Source organism: Vidua macroura, chromosome 4, assembly GCF_024509145.1.
Source record: "Vidua macroura isolate BioBank_ID:100142 chromosome 4, ASM2450914v1, whole genome shotgun sequence".
Lineage (NCBI taxonomy): Eukaryota > Metazoa > Chordata > Aves > Passeriformes > Viduidae > Vidua > Vidua macroura.
The window spans coordinates 73,252,358-73,270,847 of NC_071574.1; the positions used below are offsets into that span (position 1 = coordinate 73,252,358).

General features: G+C 57.4%; 1 protein-coding gene across 1 annotated transcript in view; it reads right to left on the bottom strand.

The window, feature by feature from the left end:
* Positions 1 to 16,488, bottom strand: part of SFXN5 (sideroflexin 5) — a 107,143-nt gene extending 90,655 nt beyond the window's left edge. Inside the window, 3 exon segments of the mRNA XM_053976636.1 lie at positions 7,181 to 7,249; positions 16,320 to 16,383; positions 16,385 to 16,488. Coding sequence (XP_053832611.1) covers positions 7,181 to 7,249; positions 16,320 to 16,383; positions 16,385 to 16,488 — 237 coding nt within the window.
* Between the last annotated feature and the right edge of the window lie 2,002 nt (positions 16,489 to 18,490).

The following is an 18,490-nucleotide window of genomic DNA, read 5'->3' on the forward strand; positions in this document are numbered from 1 at the left end:
ATTGCATTTTATATATTCATCTATTTTACACATTGCATACTAACCATTATTTATATTACATTATATTACAATATCTACTATTTCTACCTATAAATATAACTATACACGACGATGCACAATTCAATATAAATAATTACGTGTTATATAACTGTGCTCATTAGGGGGATGTGGTTTTGTCCCTGAAATCACTGAAACCACTGAAATCACCTCCCCTCTCCCAGAGCTCTCTGAATGGAGAGCTGCAGCAAGGCATGAATGGGGCCCGCTGCTATTTTTTCCCCCTTCTCTTGAGGAAATCTTAGTAGTTACTATAACAACCCTGGCCAGATCCCATCTTGTTTAGAATGGTAACAAACAGCAAACAAAAAAGCTCGGGCCGGCTTTTAAAAATCGCAGTCTCCACAAATCCCCTCTCCCAGCTCCGCGGGGACAGAGGGGAACTGTGGGAAACAGATTTGTAAAAAAAAAATGTTCAGAACTTAACAGAAAGTCCACATCGTATACATCTGTAGGCAAACTTTGAGATAAGAAAGACTAACTTAAAAATATATAGAATAAGGCAGACACTGTTGAGAGAAAAACCATATATATCTGTATGCAAACCTTAAGATAAGAAAGACTAACTTAAAAATATATAGAATAGGACAGACGTTGTTGAGAGAAAAATAGAACTAGAAATAAGTCTCAAAAGATGGCTTTACAAATAAGACTAAATACTTCAAAAAATAGAACTGTGAGAAATGTATTGTAATATCTCCAACAGGGAGCTTCTGCAGCAGCACTGCCAGTGAGGGGGACAAAGGAGTGGCCCAGAAAGTGAACAGAAGTGTTAAACCGAGCTCAGGAGATCCTTCCACACAGCTCTGAGCTGCTCAGGCACCTCCAGCAAACACCCCCAGCCTCCAAATTCAGGGAAAATTTAGGGTTGCCTCCTGTTCCTTCTGGAAAAGTCAAGCACGTTATTTTACTGAGAACCTCCGAGGAAAAGCCAGGAGCAAACTTTGCCACGTGCAGCAGCTCCCAAGGCCAAGCACTCCCAGCTCCCCTCGCCGCTTGCAGCTCCATCAGCTCCCCTCCATCACTGCTCATGCCTGAGATTACACTTCCAACAGCAAAAACCAGCTCTGTCGGCAAGGTTGTGCCACTGTTTCAATATTTGTTGTTGCTTGCTTTCTCTGCTGCTGTCTGTGGGATGAAGTGTCACTCGAGATTTTACAGCATCCCCGATTAAATAAAAAAAAAAAGCCAAACCACAACCATGGGTTTTTTTAGCGCCTGGTTCCTTCCTTACCCCCTCTCCTCAGAGGAAAAAACCTCGAGCACTTCTAGTGGTGGCTGCTGGGGTCTCAGCTCTCACAATAGGGTGCCAGACAGACCATCTGCAGCGGGATGTTCTCAGAGCTCAGCCCTGCCAGCACCCAGCGAGCTCCGGCAGCGCCGGGACAGCACCCGGCACAGCCGGGGCAGGAGCAGCACAGCTGGAAACAGCAGGATAGGGAGCCAGCTGGGAATACCAGGGATGGGGATCCAGCTGGGAATACCAGGGCTGGGGATCCAGCTGGGAATACCAGGGATAGGGATCCAGCTGGGAATACCAGGGCTGGGGATCCAGCTGGAAACAGCAGGGATGGGGATCCAGCTGGAAACACCAGGGATAGGGATCCAGCTGGGAATACCAGGGCTGGGATCCAGCTGGAAACAGCAGGGATGGGGATCCAGCTGGAACAACAGGGCTGGGGATCCAGCTGGAAACAGCAGGGATAGGGATCCAGCTGGAAACAGCAGGGATAGGGATCCAGCTGGAACACCAGGGATAGGGATACAGCTGGAAACAGCAGGGATGGGGATCCAGCTGGAACAGCAGGGATAGGGATCCAGCTGAAAACAGCAGGGCTGGGGATCCAGCTGGAAACAGCAGGGATGGGGATCCAGCTGGAACAACAGGGATAGGGATCCAGCTGAAAACAGCAGGGCTGGGGATCCAGCTGGGAATACCAGGGAATGGGGATCCAGCTAGGAATGGGCAGGGAATGGGGCAGGAAATGAGACAGGGAATGGGATTCCAGCTGGGAATGGGGCAGGGAATGGGATTGGAGCTCTGAAAAGAGCAGGGAATGGGCCAGTGTTGGGATTCCAGCTGGGATGGAGCAGGGAATGGGATTCCAGCTGGGATGGAGCAGGGAATGGGATTCCAGCTGGGAATGGAGCAGGGAATGGGATTCCAGCTGGGAATGGAGCAGGGAATGGGGCAGGGCTGGGATTGCAGCTGGGAATGGGGCAGGGAATGGGATTCCAGCTGGGATGGGACAGGGAATGGGCCAGGGCTGGTCCCTCAGCCTCGGGGGTGGCTGTGCATGTGCCACCACAGCTGGGATGAGCCTCCACCCATGGGATCTCGGGTGGGGTTTGGATCCGAGCCCTCCAGCCCTGTGCCAAGGGGCTCCTGGGCACAGACTGGAGCCACTGGGGGCCAGGACAGCACCTGCAGGGACCTTCTGGAGAGGAGGGCATGGAACAAACCCTGCCAGCTGCTGCACCTTCACCCAGCCCCTGAGCAGTGTGAGGGACAGACCCACACAATCCCAGAGCTGCTCAGGCTGGAAAAGCCCTCTGAGACCAGCCCAAACATCCCCAGCACTGCCAGGGCCACCACTGCCCCGTGTCCCCAAGGGCCACATTCACAGGGTGTGAAATCCCTGCAGGGGTGGGCACTCCACCCCTGTCCTGGGCAATCCCAATTCCTGACCCCCCTTTCCACGAGGAAATTCCGGCTGATGCCCACCCCGAGGCTCCCCTGAGGCCATTCCCTCTCCTGTCCCTGTTCCCTGGGAGCACATCCCAAGTCCCACCCGGTTCCAACCTTCCAGGGGTTTGTGCAGAGCCCGAAATTCCCCCTGAGCCTCCTTTTCCCCAGGCTGGTGCTCAGGAGGAGAAAGAAGAACGCCAGCAGGAGATCAGCCCCAGCCCTGGGCTGGTGGCCAGCACCTGAACGTGCACCTGAGCTGTCCCCTCGTCCCCTGGCTTCAGGGCTGTCCCTGCCTGGCAGAGCCCAGCCGTGTGTCCCCCGTGGGTCCCACCCGGCCGGAGCAGCCTGCGGAGCCCATCTGTGGCACAGAGAGCCAGGCAGGTGCCTGTGCCAGCAGCACCAGCGCCAGGGCCGGGCAGGCACGGGGCTCTGGGGGACCCCCACGGGTGGGCCGGGCTCAGGGGACATCACTTGGGGCTCACAGTGGCATTTTGGGCGTGATGGCAGCGCGCCCCGAGCCCCGCGGGCTCCACCTCCGGCCCAGCCGCGGCTCGGGGGATGTCGCCCAGCCCCAGGGTGGCCACCAGCAGCACAGCTGTGGCCGTGGAGATGCAGCTGTGGCCAGAGCCCCGTTCGGGGCGGTGTCTCCCTGCTCCCCGGGATGGCACGCACGGCAGACTCGACTCCAGCTGGCCCCATTGTATCGGATCCACGGCGACAGACAACGGGAGCCAGAAACTTTTTGTTCGAGTGGAGCCAGCAGATGTGACACTGAATAAACACAGACAGTCAATCTGCTGAGTAAGAAGGTATGGCTCGTATAAATAACATACATCTAATCCTGCTTCCATTTCAGCCCCAAATATGGGAATGCAAGATGCTCTGCAGAGCCGGGCTGGGAACAATGAGATGGAGCAGAAGCAGAGAACAGGCAGCCCCTCGGAGCTCTCCTGGGTTCTGATTTCACCAGGAGCTCCTGGCGCTCCCCACAGCGTTAACAGTGTGGCCAGGCTGATGTCAGACGGGCTGAGTGCACCTGGTCACAGCATCTGCTGCCCCCGATGGACCTTCTCCATGGCACTCAATTAAAAGTATGATTCCAATCATCTGACCCTCCCACGCCCCCAGGCAGGCCCTGCACCCCCACCCTGGGCACAGCAGTGCCATGAGACATTTCCCACCTCTTGGAGGAGTGTGCACGTGTGCAGCTGCCAAGGGATGGTTTCCTTGGAGGGGCAGCCCCCAGACCTCGTGCCCAGAGGTGGCTGCAGTGTCACTGCAGCACACGAGGGAGCACGGGGCCAGCTGCTGCTATTGGCACGCTAAAGAGACTAATTTATCTCCTCTGACTCCAACATTTATGGTTTTCCAAAGGTGCCAGTGGATTGGGAGGTGAAGGTGCCACCTCTCCAACGACACTGCACAAACCACCAGTCCATCAAATTTCTCCTCCTCTGTGAAGGAATGCAAAACAATAAGTTATTTACAGAAAGCTGTGTGAGAAATTTTGCTACAAGAACGTAAACTCAGAAGGCTTTAGAGAATCTTAAAGAATCAGGGTGACACTGCAGCACTGCCACGAGGCCAGGGCTGTGCTGAGCCCCTCTGCCCTCAGCTGTGCCCAGTGCCACGGGGCAGGTGGACAAAGGCTCAGGTACAGCAGAGCCCGGTGCCATCCCCCCAGGATTCCCTCCTCAAGAGCCCCTGGAACACGAGGAAGTTTCTAATTTGAGGAGTCCGTGTCGCTCTTGGACACGAAATGAGCACCCAGAAGTTTGGGAAGTTTAAAGGAGAAAAAGAGTTCGTTTTATTTGAACATCTGGTATTTATAGAATTCCAAAGGTGACCGTGGATTGCAGGATGGAATTGCCACCTCTCCAACTACACTGGTCCAAAGATCAATCCATCATTTCTCTGTACTCACAGAGAAATATGGAAACTATTCTATTTATGCATGAAATTGTGTGGGACCTCTGACTCTCAAACATGTAAACATTATCAGAAGGCTAAAGAAGCTTTATGAGAACTTTAACACTTCCAAAAGAACTATAAAAGAAAACACTTTGAAAAATCAGGGCAACAGAATCTGCTTTAGAGAAAACTACATGACCCCTCCACCCCTCCCTGCTCACCACACAGCCACCAAAAACAGGATGGAGAAAAATTAAACATCACCACCTGTGGCAGGCACATTCTTCTCTCTCTCAGGATTTTTTCATAGAAGAAAAAAAAGAGAAAACAATTTCTATTTCTGCTCCTTGTTTTCCCATGTGGAATGTGTTTGGAGAATTGTTTGCCTGAAGTAATTACTTGATTAGATTCTAGCAAAGATTGTTTGAACCTAATAACCAATGGGATCCACCTCTGTCTGGACTCCAGAGAGAGGGTCACAAGTTGTTAGAAAAAATAAGTATATAATTTTGATATCTCCTTTAAACAACATATTAATGCATTATAGTATAGTTATAATAAAGAAATCATTCAACCTCCTAAACTAAAATCAAACATCATCATTTCTTCCCACCAAAGCCACCTACATTTACAATAACCACACTTCCCAGCATTTGCCATGGGGTTCACCTCCACTCCTGGTAGACACTCATTTATCTCCTCGGTTTTTTTGCCAGCAAGCTCCTCCAAGGCAGGCAGGGATTTGTCTGTTCCCTGGGAGCCCCGGGCCTGGGAGCTGCAGCCATCTGTCAGAGGGAAGGAGCTGCCTGCTGGGGCTCAGCAAACCCTTCCTGCCTTTCACTTGCCCCCTCAGTTACCAAAGGAAAGCAAAAAAAAAAAAAAAACCCTCGGAGTTCTACATCTGCACGCCCAAATTATGGAAAACACACAGAGCAGAACGGGCAGGACGAGCCAAAAGCAGATTTTGGGCCCCGAGAAGGGTGATTGTTTTGCCAAGAGGCTTGTCCAGGCAAAGGGAACTCATGGGGACATCACCAGGGATGTTCAGGTGTCCTGAGGCATCCCTGCCATGGAATTCAACCCCCCAGAGGAAAGGACAGAGGGCATTTCCCTCCCTGCAATGCCCCCTGGCCATTCCTGAAGTTCAGCCCTGTCCTTCCCAGCCCCAGAGATGGACACCACACCTGCCTGCTTTGTTGAGGTTCACTCTGGGACCCAAAACTGCTCAGTTCTGACCCAGGATAAAACTGGGCCACTCAGACTTTTTTCTTTTTATTCCCTGGCTTTCACCTTCCTGAAAGAACCTCATCAGAAGCTGTCTGGAAAAACAGAGTTACACCAACTGATCCCTCTGAATCCACACCCTTGCCAACCTCCCAAAAACCTGGAAAGGTTTGAAAAGGTGACCAGGGGAAGGTGGAGAAGAGTGTGGCTGAGCCAGCGGTCACCCCAAGGGGTTCAGAGCAGGAACTGAGCTCAGAGCTCACCCAGGAGCCCAAACTCCCTCTGCACCCATGGAGAGCCACGAGCAGGAGAATCCCCCCAGGGCCAGAGAGATTCAGCCCTTAAAAAGTGCTGGGAAGGGAATGGAGCACCAGGAGGGGCTGAGGGAGCTGGGAAGGGGCTGGAGAATTCCTGAGGGAGCTGGGAAGGGGCTGGAGAATTCCTGAGGGAGCTGGGAAGGGGCTGGAGAATTCCTGAGGGAGCTGGGAAGGGGCTGGAGAGTTCCTGAGGGAGCTGGGAAGGGGCTCAGCCTGGAGCAAAGGAGGCTCAGGGGGGACCTTGTGGCTCTGCACAGCTCCTGCCAGGAGGGGACAGCCGGGGGGTCGGGCTGGGAACAGGGAACAGGGACAGGAGGTTCAGGGTGGATATTGGGGGGGAAAGATACAATAAAAAAGGAAAAGCAGCTGTCCTTCACTGAAATGCCAAAGTTTTCTGGCCAAAGGGCAGAGCTCCAGAGCAGGAGCAGAACTGTTCCTTCCCCAGGGCTTCCCATCAGCCTCAGTCATTGTCTGATGGAGGCACAGAGCTGCAGTAAAGCTGGACAAGACTAAATGGAAATAAAGGGGCAGGATCCCCAAATCCTGCTACAAGCAGGGCAAGAACTGAGGAAAAGCCACAGCCAAGATCTTCTGGAGTGCAGCCCCTGCAGAGCTGCACCACAACCCACCCTGTTCACTCCCCCATGGAATTCAAATTTGCTCTCTCATCCCCCACCTGCATTCTTGCCATGAAAACCTGCAGGAGTTTTCCCCCTGAGAAGACAAAATTAGTGGCAATTTTGCCAAAAAAAAACAGTTCAGGGGGCAGAGGGAGCTGGGGGTGTGGATTCACTGGTGCCTGGTGCAGGGCAAGTTCCTGTTCCAGATTTAACAGCGCTCCTTGGGGCAATCAATCACCTGTGAGACACAAACCCACTGGAAACACAGCTTCATTACTTCTGCTGTTCACAGGAGAGATTGCTTTTCATCTCCAGCTGTCTAATGAGCAGCCCAGTCCAAAACAGAGGTGTGCACACATTACCTCAGTCACAAAGAGAGTGCGGGGGTCGATGATGTCCAGGAAGTGCCTGAATCTGCCATAAAATGAAGTCTGGAAAACAGGAGACAAGAAAAAAACCAAACCATGTTCAGTGAGAAACTGCCTTTCAGGGCTCATTTCCTTTGCAGAATGAAGCATCAACTGAAAATAAATAATACAGGAGGTCATAATATGAAAATAAATACAGGAGGTCTGTAATTTGAAAATAAATAATACAGGAGTCTGTAATCTACTGGCAATTTGGGGTAGGAAAGCCAAAGCACTCCAGGATTCCCTGATCCCTCCTTTTGCTCCCAGCAAAAGCCTCTTCAGGCTCTTTTCAGCTTTTCCATCCCTACACAAACACAGCCAGCCTGGATTGTTCCCAAAGTGCCACCAAGAACCAGCCCAGGCTGCTCAGGGCTCCACCCTGAGCACCTCCAGAGCCAGGGAAAGAGCCTGAAAGGAGGGGAAAGGATCTGTGAAACAGCAGGGGACAGCTCCAGAGGCAAGGAGACAACATGAGTCAGCCTTTAGAGAGTGAAAACAAAAATATCAGCGGGGTTTGTGCCAACTCCAAGCACCAGAGCAGGAAATCCTGAGGGACTGGGAGCCCTTGGGACACATGAACATCATCACTCCTGCACCAGCTGGATGCCAGGCTCCAGAGGCAGGTGAATTCCAGAGCCTCGGGCCCAGTGGGCTCTCCCCATCACCCAGAGCCCAGCAGGGATGTGGATCGTGGCCAGGGACATCACGGAGCTCTGGGACCCTGGGAATTCTCCATCCCCACGTGGCCCATCTCCTGCTGCCTTCCTTCTGCAGGGATGGGCTATAAATAAAGGCCTGGAGCGTGGATGGAGCAGCGGGAAGGGCGTTTAGTCACTGCTGGCACCTCTTCCCACAACGTGCTGCTGCTGCTTCCCTGCTCATCCAGGGATCCCAGCCCTGATTCCTGCAGGAATCCCTCTCCAAGGGCCCTGTCCAGGACACTGCTGACCACCCACTGCAACCTGACCTCACAAAACTCTGTCATTCTTCCACGTTCTGCACCAAAAAAAAAAAAAAAATAAAGAAAGAAAAGAAATAAAAAGAACCCCCCCAATGGAATGAAACAGCTCCACACAACTCCAGGAAAAAAAGCACAGCGGTTCTTAATTAGCATGTATCTAATTAATGCTAATTTCTGGTACTTTCGAGCAGTTTTGAGCTTGACATTTTGCTGCCTCCCTTTTATTTTGGGTTTGGGATCCCTGCAGATGGCAGCACCCCCCCCCAACACGTGCCAGGGGTGGGGGGACTGAGCAATTCCTGACTCATCCAGCCCTGAGAATCCCACAGAGCAGCAGCCCCAGCCCACAGCACCCCCAGGCAGCTGGAACTGCTGCCAAACAAACATTGGAATTGCTGCTAAACACTTGGAATTGCTGCTGACCAGCTGGAATTGCTGCTAACCAGGTGGAATTACTGATAACCAGCTGGAATTGCTGCTAACCAGCTGGAATTACTGATAACCAGCTGGAATCACTGCTAACCAGCTGGAAATGCTGATAACCAGCTGGAATAACTGATAACCAGCTGGAATTGCTGATAACCAGCTGGAATCACTGCTAACCAGCTGGAAATGCTGATAACCAGCTGGAATAACTGATAACCAGCTGGAATTGCTGATAACCAGCTGGAATCACTGCTAACCAGCTGGAAATGCTGATAACCAGCTGGAATTGCTGCTAACCAGCTGGAATTGCTGATAACCAGCTGGAATTGCTGGTAACCAGCTGGAATTGCTGCCAACCAGCTGGAAATGCTGATAACCAGCTGGAAATGCTGATAACCAGCTGGAATTACTGATAACCAGCTGGAATCACTGCTAACCAGCTGGAATTGCTGCTAACCAGCTGGAATTACTGACAACCAGCTGGAATTGCTGGTAACCAGCTGGAATTGCTGACAACCAGCTGGAATTGCTGCCTCCATCAACAGCAGGATGGGGGGATTCTAAACCTGAGTGGCCTTGGCTTCCCCACTGCCTTTATCTCTGTGCCACACTGAGAAAAGCAACCCCAAGTGGAATTCAATGGAATTCAGTGGAATAAAATGGAATAAAATGGAATTCAATGGAACATCAGTGTTTTACACCCACTGGACCAAGCAGTGAATGACAAGGGCGGGGGAAGGAGACCTCAGGTTCCAAGGGGCAGCACAGAAATGTCATTTGGAATTACCAATTCCCTTTCCCCAGCTGCCCAGGCTCTCGGGAGGCTGGTCCCACACCCCAGCTTAGGCTTTGGCTGGCGCTGAGCTCAGCAAGGCCCAGCTCAAGGACAGGTTTGAGCAGCTCAGCCCCTCCCTGTGCTATCCCAGTCTCTCCTTCCCTGCTCCTCTCCTGCCCATTGCTGACTCACACCTGGGGAGCTGAGAGCGCCCAAATCCCGAAATCAGGGGATGGTTGGGATGGAGGGACCTCAAATCCCCCCCCAGTGCCACCCTGCCATGGCAGGGACACCTCCCACTGCCCCAGGGGGCTCCAAGCTCAGTGTCCAGCCTGGCCTGGGGCATCCCAGGGATCCAGGGCAGCCCCAGCTGCTCTGGGAATTCCTGTGCCAGGGCAGGCAGCAGTGAGGGATTTGTTTGGAGCTGCTGCTGCCTGAACTTGTCCATCCCGTGGTCAGAGAACCCCAAAACCACCAGGGAATCTGAGCAGGTTTTGTGGAACTCTGATGAGTCAGGGCCTCATTTCCCCACAGCAAGAGTCCTCTGAGAGCCAGGCTCAAACCAGGGCCAGGCTCAAACCAGAGCCAGGATCAAACCCAGGGCCAGGCTCAAACCCAGAGCCACCAGGGCTCCTTGGGCCCCACCTCACCCAGAGCTAGGCTCAGGCACAGGGCCAGGCTCAAACCAGAGCCAGGCTCAAACGCAGACCATGAGGGCTCCTCAGGCCCCACCTCACTCAAAGCCAGGCTCAACCCCAAGCCAGGCTCAACCCAGAACCACCAAGGCTCCTTGGGCCCCAGCTCACCCAGGGCCAGGCTCAAACCAGAGCCACGCTCAACCAGAACCAGGCTCAAACCAGGGCCAGGCTCAAACCAGGGCCAGGCTCAAACCCAGGGCCAGGCTCAAACCAGGGCCAGGCTCAAACCCAGGGCCAGGCTCAAACCCAGAGCCAGGCTCAAACCCAGGGCCAGGCTCAAACCCAGAGCCAGGCTCAACCAGAGCCAGGCTCAAACCAGGGCCAGGCTCAAACCAGAGCCAGGCTCAAACCCAGGGCCAGGCTCAAACCCAGGGCCAGGCTCAACCAGAGCCAGGCTCAAACCAGGGCCAGGCTCAAACCAGAGCCAGGCTCAAACCAGGGCCAGGCTCAACCCAGGGCCAGGCTCAACCCAGGGCCAGGCTCAACCCAGAGCCAGGCTCAACCCAGGGCCAGGCTCAAACCAGAGCCAGGCTCAAACCAGAGCCAGGCTCAAACCAGAGCAGCAGGGCTCCTCGGGCCCCACCTCACTCAAAGCCAGGCTCAACCCCAAGCCAGGCTCAACCCAGAACCACCAAGGCTCCTTGGGCCCCACCTCACCCAGAGCCAGGCTCAAACCCAGGGCCAGGCTCAAACCCAGGGCCAGGCTCAAACCAGAGCCAGGCTCAAACCCAGGGCCAGGTTCAAACCCAGGGCCAGGCTCAAACCAGGGCCAGGCTCAAACCCAGGGCCAGGCTCAAACCAGGGCCAGGCTCAAACCAGGGCCAGGCTCAAACCCAGGGCCAGGCTCAAACCCAGGGCCAGGCTCAAACCCAGGGCCAGGCTCAAACCCAGAGCCAGGCTCAAACCCAGAGCCAGGCTCAAACCCAGGGCCAGGCTCAAACCCAGAGCCAGGCTCAAACCCAAAGCCAGGCTCAACCCAGGGCCAGGCTCAAACCAGAGCCAGGCTCAAACCAGAGCCAGGATCAAACCAGAGCCAGGATCAAACCAGAGCCAGGATCAAACCAGAGCCAGGCTCAAACCCAAAGCCAGGCTCAAACCAGGACCAGGCTCAAACCAGGACCAGGCTCAAACCCCAAGCCAGGCTCAAACCCAGGGCCAGGCTCAAACCCAGGGCCAGGCTCAAACCCAGGGCCAGGCTCAAACCCAGGGCCAGGCTCAAACCAGGGCCAGGCTCAAACCAGGGCCAGGCTCAAACCCAGGGCCAGGCTCAAACCAGGGCCAGGCTCAAACCCAGGGCCAGGCTCAAACCAGGGCCAGGCTCAAACCAGGGCCAGGCTCAAACCCAGGGCCAGGCTCAAACCCAGGGCCAGGCTCAAACCCAGGGCCAGGCTCAACCAGAGCAGCCCCAGCTCTCCAGGCTGGTGCTGGCCCTGCCCTGCAGCGCCCTGGCCTCGGCTGCATTCCTGCACTAGAAGCATCCTTTGTGCTGCTGGCCAGCCCTGGCACTCCGTGCTGCCCTTTCAGATGATGTGGAGAGCTGCCTCAGTGCCTGGCATCCCATCATCCAGGTCATTCCCTGCTTCCCAGCTTATTCTCCTCACTGGAAGCCAAATGAAGGCTTTTCAATTCAAGGTTGGTTTTCACGGAGCTGCATATAAAACAGAAGGAAAAAAAAAAAAAAGAAAAAAAAAAGAACAAACAAAAAAACCCAATTAAAAAAAAAAAGAAAGAAAAAAAAAAAAACAACCCAGCAATTCCAATCCCCAGCCCCAGCAATTCCCCCCAAATTCAGAAATTTTGGGGAAATTCTTCCCTGGGAGGGTGGAGAGGGGCTGGGCTGGAATTCCCAGAGCAGCTGTGGCTGCCCCTGGATCCCTGGCAGTGCCCAAGGCCAGGTTGGACACTGGGGCTGGAGCAGCCTGGGACAGTGGGAGGTGTCCCCATGGCAGGGGTGGCACTGGGTGGGATTTAGGAGCCCTCCCAACCCCGGCCAGGCTGGGATTCCGTGATCCAGCAAACCAGAAGCCATCAGGAGGTGGGAATGGGATGAGAGGCCACAGTCCCCAGACACAGAATAGCTCTGTGCCCTCACTGCCAGCCCAGCCCAAACCTCCCTGAGAACTGGAGGTGGGTCCATGCCCAGGCTCCTTTCCCTGCTCTCACCCTCGTGCACAGAGCCCTGACCTCCCTCTCCCAAATATCCACCCCTGGGCTCCTGCCCCCTTTGATTCCTGGAGCAGCTGCTGGAGCAAAGCGAATATCTCCAATTTCCTGTGATTTATCGGGGCTATTTTGGGACCTCTTCTCGGCAGCCTGCGAGCTCCAGGAGGTGGTTGGGAATATTAATTCCCTTCCAGGGCACGGCAGCCCGGGAGCAGCCTGGATCCGGGCCCTGATCCCAAAAACCACAAGGAAACGGCTGCAGGGATCTGGGAGAGGCGAGGGGCCATTAGTGAGCTGTTCATCACCTCCAGGAGGAGAAGAATTCCAAGGAGCCCGTGCTGGGCAGCCCTGGGAAGAGCAGAGGCACAGGCAACTTCATCACTTTAAAGTACAGCTCGATTTTAACCAGGATCTCATTAAGCCAGAGCAAAAAGCATGCAGGCCTCGGGTGGGGTTGAGCTCAAAACCAGGCTCTTGTCAGCTGTGCATTAATTAGGAGAGATTTAAGCTAAAGAAAGCAAAATGAAGACAACTGAAGGCACTGAACAACGGGGCTGTGACAAGGCACGGCCAGGCTGGTGTCACTCGTGGGCTTGTCCAGCCCACTGCACGTTTGGGCTAAAACTGTGGAATCCCTTTGATGGCTTTAATTTGGTTTTCCTGCGTTAAGGAGCCAAGATTCCAGTGGGAGAAGCTCCTGCACCACAGGCAGGGCCAGGACAGGGCACAGGAACCTCTCAGGAGCAGGAGCTGGGGGTTAAAACCCTTAACACGGGACACAAAGCAACAAAGTCCCCTTTAAATCCAGTCCTGGGTGATGGAGATGGAAAACAGCAACAGCAGGAGGATGTGGAGCTGCTGGAATAAATCCAGAGGAGACCCCAGGGCTGGAACCAGAGCTGGGAATGCTCCTCTGGAGAAGGGAAAAATCCAGGGAATCCTCAGAGTCCCTGGAGGGACTGGGGACAAGGGACAGAGGGACAGGAGCCAGGGAATGGCTCCCAGTGGGAAAGGGGAGATTGGGCTGGGATCTTGGCAAGGAATTCCTGTCTGGGAGGGTGGGGAGGGGCTGGGCTGGAATTCCCAGAGCAGCTGGGGCTGCCCCTGGATCCCTGGCAGTGCCCAAGGCCAGGTTGGACACTGGGAATTGGATCCACCTGGGACAGGGGAAGGTGTTCCCATGGCAGGGGTGGCTCTGGGTGGGATTTAGGGTCCCTCCCAACCCCAGCCAGGCTGGGGTTGGGTGGGAAGGGACCCTAAAGCTCCTCCAGTGCCACCCCTGCCGTGGGCAGGGACAACTCCCAGTGGATTTTGCCCAGGATCAATGTCTGGGCTCCAGGCTCGGACCCGGAGCAGCCTTTGGGAGAGGGAGCGCCCAGCAAGGGCTCCTCACAGGAGAAGGAATGAAATAAGGAAATAAAGAAGAGGGGGGAAAAAAGGGAGCATTTCCAACAAATTAGCCCCACTTGTCAGAAAATGAAGTCTTTATCACACATTCTGCAGCCCAATGTCCTCATTTCTTCTTTCACCTAAAAATAGCCGCGTTCCCGGCGGGAGCCAGAGCCTTTCCGGCAGGGAGCTGGGAAAGGTGACTCGGCAGAACCGTGCTGGAGAGGAGGAGAGCAGGGAGCAGGGATTCCAGAGCTGCTCCGGCCCGGAGCTGTCCCTCCTGCTGCCCCAGATTCTGCCCGGAGCTGGGGCACAGGCCGGGAAGGGAATTCCCCAGGGAATGCTCTGCTCTGGGGCTTTTGTTCCAGCCCAGCACTGGGAATTTGTTCTCCTCGTTCCCCTGCAGGGATGGGGGTGCCCTCTGTCTGTCCCAGCCCCAGAGCTGCCATCCCACCGGGGTACGGCTGCAATTTGGGATTCCAGCTCCCTGATCCTGCCCGGAACAGCGAGGAGGCTCAGCTAAAGCTGAGATCAGCTAAAGCCGAGATCAGCTAAAGCCGAGCTCTCCGAAGCTGAACCAAACCTGGGGAGGGCAGGCAGAGGCAGGGAGGGGTGGGGAAAGCACAGAACAGCCGGCAGGGAAGGCTTGGGAATGCCCTGGGGCTCCTCCAGCACAGAGTCTGGAAGGAAACACCGAGGTCAGGATGGGGGAAATAAAGAACTGGGAGAGTTTGGGGCAGGGATGGAGGGGCTGGGCTCTCCATGGATGGTTCTGGAACAGGGATGGAGGGGCTGGGCTCTCCATGGAACACTCTGGAACAGGGATGGAGGGGCTGGGTTGTCCATGGAACACTCTGGAACAGGGATGGAGGGGCTGGGCTGTCCATGGATGGTTCTGGAACAGGGATGGAGGGGCTGGGCTCTCCATGGAACACTCTGGAACAGGGATGGAGGGGCTGGGCTCTCCATGGAACACTCTGGAACAGGGATGGAGGGGCTGGGCTCTCCATGGAACACTCTGGAACAGGGATGGAGGGGCTGGGCTCTCCCTGGCCGTGCTGGGAGCAGGAATGTGAGTGGTGCTGCATCCCAAAGAGAGCAGAGCCAAGGCAGGATCCATCGGCCCTGGAAACATTCCCAGCCCTCCTCTGTGCCCCCACAGTGCTGTTGGCTTCCAGCCTGGGCTGGAAGGGAGCAGCAGAGAGCAGGGAATGTGGGATGGAGCCCACGGGACAGCAGCACAAGCCCTCCCAGAGCTCCCTGAGCCGCACAGGACAGGGACAAAGCCCGGAGCGGCCCCTGGCACAGCATTCCCAAAGAATCCCTTCCCGAGGGCCCCCCCAGCACAGGGTGACCCCCGCTCCGGGCCCAGCAGCCAGGAGCAGCCTGCCACAGCCCCTGGAATGCTTCCTCAGGGCTGCCACGGCGCCAGCCGCTCCTTAGGGAGCAGAACACACGGGCTCCGTGCTGAGCCAAGCCTGCCTGCCGCCCTCTGTGGTGTCTGGAAGGGAGGAGGAAGCGTCTCCTCCTCCTCCTCCTCACTGAAAAGCTGCCCGGCTGGAGCGTCCCCCCCTCCCCGTGGCTCTGAGGATGTGCCCCGTGGCTTGTGGGACCCCGAAGCCCTTCCCATTCCCAAGGGCAGGGATGGCTGCGCTGTCCCAGGGCGCTCCCAGCCCCGCAGGGGGATGGGCTCCGTGGAATGGCTCCCTGGGAAAGCCACAGCCCGGCCCAAAGGGTGGCTGGGGCAAGCCAAGCACAGGTGTCGAGAGAGACTGGGGTTAAACAGGGGCTCTGGATTGCTGTGGAGAGTGGGAATGGTCCCCTCATGGGGATTGTCCCACTGGTGGGACACACTCCCACGCCCAAGGTAAGGAGCAGCTTCTCCAGGGAGTCCTGCCCAGCTCAGGAGCGACTGACGGAGGTTTTTTGGGCCTTTTTACCAGCCTAAATGGTTCCACAAGCACAAGAAGTCCTCTCTGGTCAGCCACACTGGGTGGTGTCAACAAGGAGCACCTGCCCTGCTCACCTGGGGACAGGTGTGTGACTGAGCAAGGGCTGCTCTCCCCATCCCCGGATGTCAGGCGTGGAGGACAGTCACAACCTGTTGTAGTATTCATCATCCTGGGTGGGCACAACCACCCCTGCACCCCTTGGCACCACAGCCGGGCATCGCCTGGTGGGGCTGGCAAAGCGCCCCCCTGAGCACGCCTGGCTGCTGGGAGCCGCGCTCCGTGCCAGGGCTGCTCTGGCCCTCCCAAGCACCTCGGCCAGAGCCCATTCGCTCGCAGCAGCCCCTCGGGGGGAAGGAACCGCCCGCGCCGTGCGACCCCGCGACCCTGCCCGTCCCCGCCGCGCCCGCGGGGCTCGAACCCGCGACCCTCGGGCCCCGCGCCCGCCGCGCTGCGCGCCGCGCCACAGGGGCGCGCGGGGCCGCGCCAGCGCCCGCCGCCGCGGGACCCGCCGCGGGCAGGGGGCGGCGGCTCTGACTGACAGCTCGGCCGGCCAATGGCGCGGGGGCTGCGGGCCAATCAGCGCGCGGCGCCGCGGGAGGGGCGGGGCGGAGCGGCGAGCGGGGGGCTCCGCTGGCGGGGTGGGGGGGGCGATGCCGCGCGCGGGGCGGGGGCGGCTCCCGCCGCCGCTCCCGGTGTCCCCCCCGCCGCCTCCCGCCGCCGGCCGTACCTGCTCGAAGCGGGGCTTCCCCAGCTGGAACGGGGGATAGTCCGCCGGCTCCGCCATCCCGCAAGCGCCACTTTAAACAGCCTCCCCCGCCGCCGGGCCCCGCCCCCCGGCCGGCCCCGCGCTGATTGGCTGCGCCCAACCGCAGCTGCCGCGGGGCACGCCGGGACATGCAGTCCGCCGGCCGCTGCCGGGGGCGGGGCCGCGCCGGCTCCGCCGGCCAATGGGGAGCGCGCCGGCCGCGGGGCACCATGGGAAATGTAGTCCCGGCGGGGGCGTGGGGAGCCGCGGGAGCGAGCGGGGAAAGCGGGGATCCGGAGAGGGGGGGCGGGGAGCGGGACACGGAGAGGAGAGTTTCACCTTAACTGTGCAATGGTGAAAGCCAAAAAACGTCCGCAAAACCACCCCCAGAGCTACTGAATGGCATCCACGGCAAAACGGACACGAAAGGGCTGGAGCGCGGCCAGGGCTGGGAACGGAGCTGGGAAGGGGCTGGAGAGCTCCTGAGGGAGCTGGGAAGGGGCTGGGGAGTTCCTGAGGGAGCTGGGAAGGGGCTCAGCCTGGAGCAAAGGAGGCTCAGGGGGGACCTTGTGGCTCTGCACAGCTCCTGCCAGGAGGGGACAGCCGGGGGGTCGGGCTGGGAACAGGGAACAGGGACAGGAGGAGAGGGAACGGCCTCAGGGGAGCCTCGGGGTGGGCACCAGCAGGAATTTCCTCATGGGAAGGGTGGTCTGGCCTTGGCAGTGCCCAGGGAGGGTTGGGGTGCCCATCCCTGGGGGGATTTCACACCCTGTGGCTGTGGGGACACGGTCAGTGTCCCCCGGCAGTGCTGCCGGTGGCCGGACCGGAGGCTTTTCCCATCCCCAGCAATTCCCTGAGTCTGTTTCTCGGTGGAAGTGCAGACCCTGCCCCGGTGGCGGTGACCCTTGCGGAGCCGGTGCGGAATGCGGGACGGGAGCCGCGCTATCGATCCGGGCCGATAACGCCGAGGTCGCCGTGGCCGGGGCACCGCGGGCGCACCGAGCCCTGCGCCGCATCCCCTCGCCCAGATTAGCGCCGGAGGAAGCGTGCGGACCTTCGAATGCCGGCGAAATCGTTTGGAGGATTAGGATCGATTCCGCAGGAAGAGCACGGCGACAGCAAACAGAGGGAATGTGGCTGGAGCAGGGAGGGAGGCAGGGCAGGGTTGGAATGGAAAGGCAGCGGGGGAAATCCAGGAGCAGGGTTAAAAAAATACACCTGAAACAAAAGAATCCCGTGTTTTTGCCGCCCAGGGAAAAGTGTGAATGTTCCATGCTGCTGTGCCTCGTGGCTGCAGAGCCCATCATCTCCTGCTTTCCTCTTTTCTTCCCTCCTGCAAAAGCAGTTTCTGATTTTGGGCTAGCTCAGCACTGATCCCGTTCAGCGAACCCCAAATCTGCAGCTCCGCGGGGGGGGAGGGATGGAAAAGGGGCTCTGAGGGGTGAGAAGTGGAATAGGAGAGAGCAGGGAAATGGCGTTTTATCATTTCTGTTCGCTTTCCCTTGCAGCCGTCGCTGCCGCCTCGGGGTGACAGCTCCGTGTCCCTGCCGGGCTGGGGGACAGGGACAGGGCATGAGGAGCAGGACCCTGCTCCCACCCCAGCAGGGTTTGGGGTTTGCTGCTGGAGGCTCCGAGCTGCCCCCAGGGCTCTGCAGGGACAGCCCTGGGGCTGCGGGGTCAGCCCTGACCCCAAACTCAGCCCTGACCCCAAACTCAGCCCTGGCCCCAAACTCAGCCCTGACCCCAAACTCAGTCCTCATCCCAAACTCAGCCCCCCTCAGGATCCTTCTCTTCCCCCAGCTCTGTCTCCACAGGGAAAACAAAGCCATAAACACAACCCCAGCCCTGCCAAAGGCTCGGGGGCCGCTCCGCGCTCCCCAGAGGTTCCGTGCCAGCATCTGTGCGAGGATGGAAGCTGCCCCTGACCCCGGGGGTGAGGATGGAAGCTGCCCCAGAGCCCGGGGGTGATTTTGGAAGCTGCCCCAGAGCCCGGGGGTGATTTTGGAAGCTGCCCCAGAGCCCGGGGGTGATTTTGGAAGCTGCCCCAGAGCCTGGGGGTGATTTTGGAAGCTGCCCCGGAGCCCGGGGGTGAGGATGGAAACTGCCCCGGAGCCCGAGGGTGATTTTGGAAGCTGCCCCTGACCCCGGGGGTG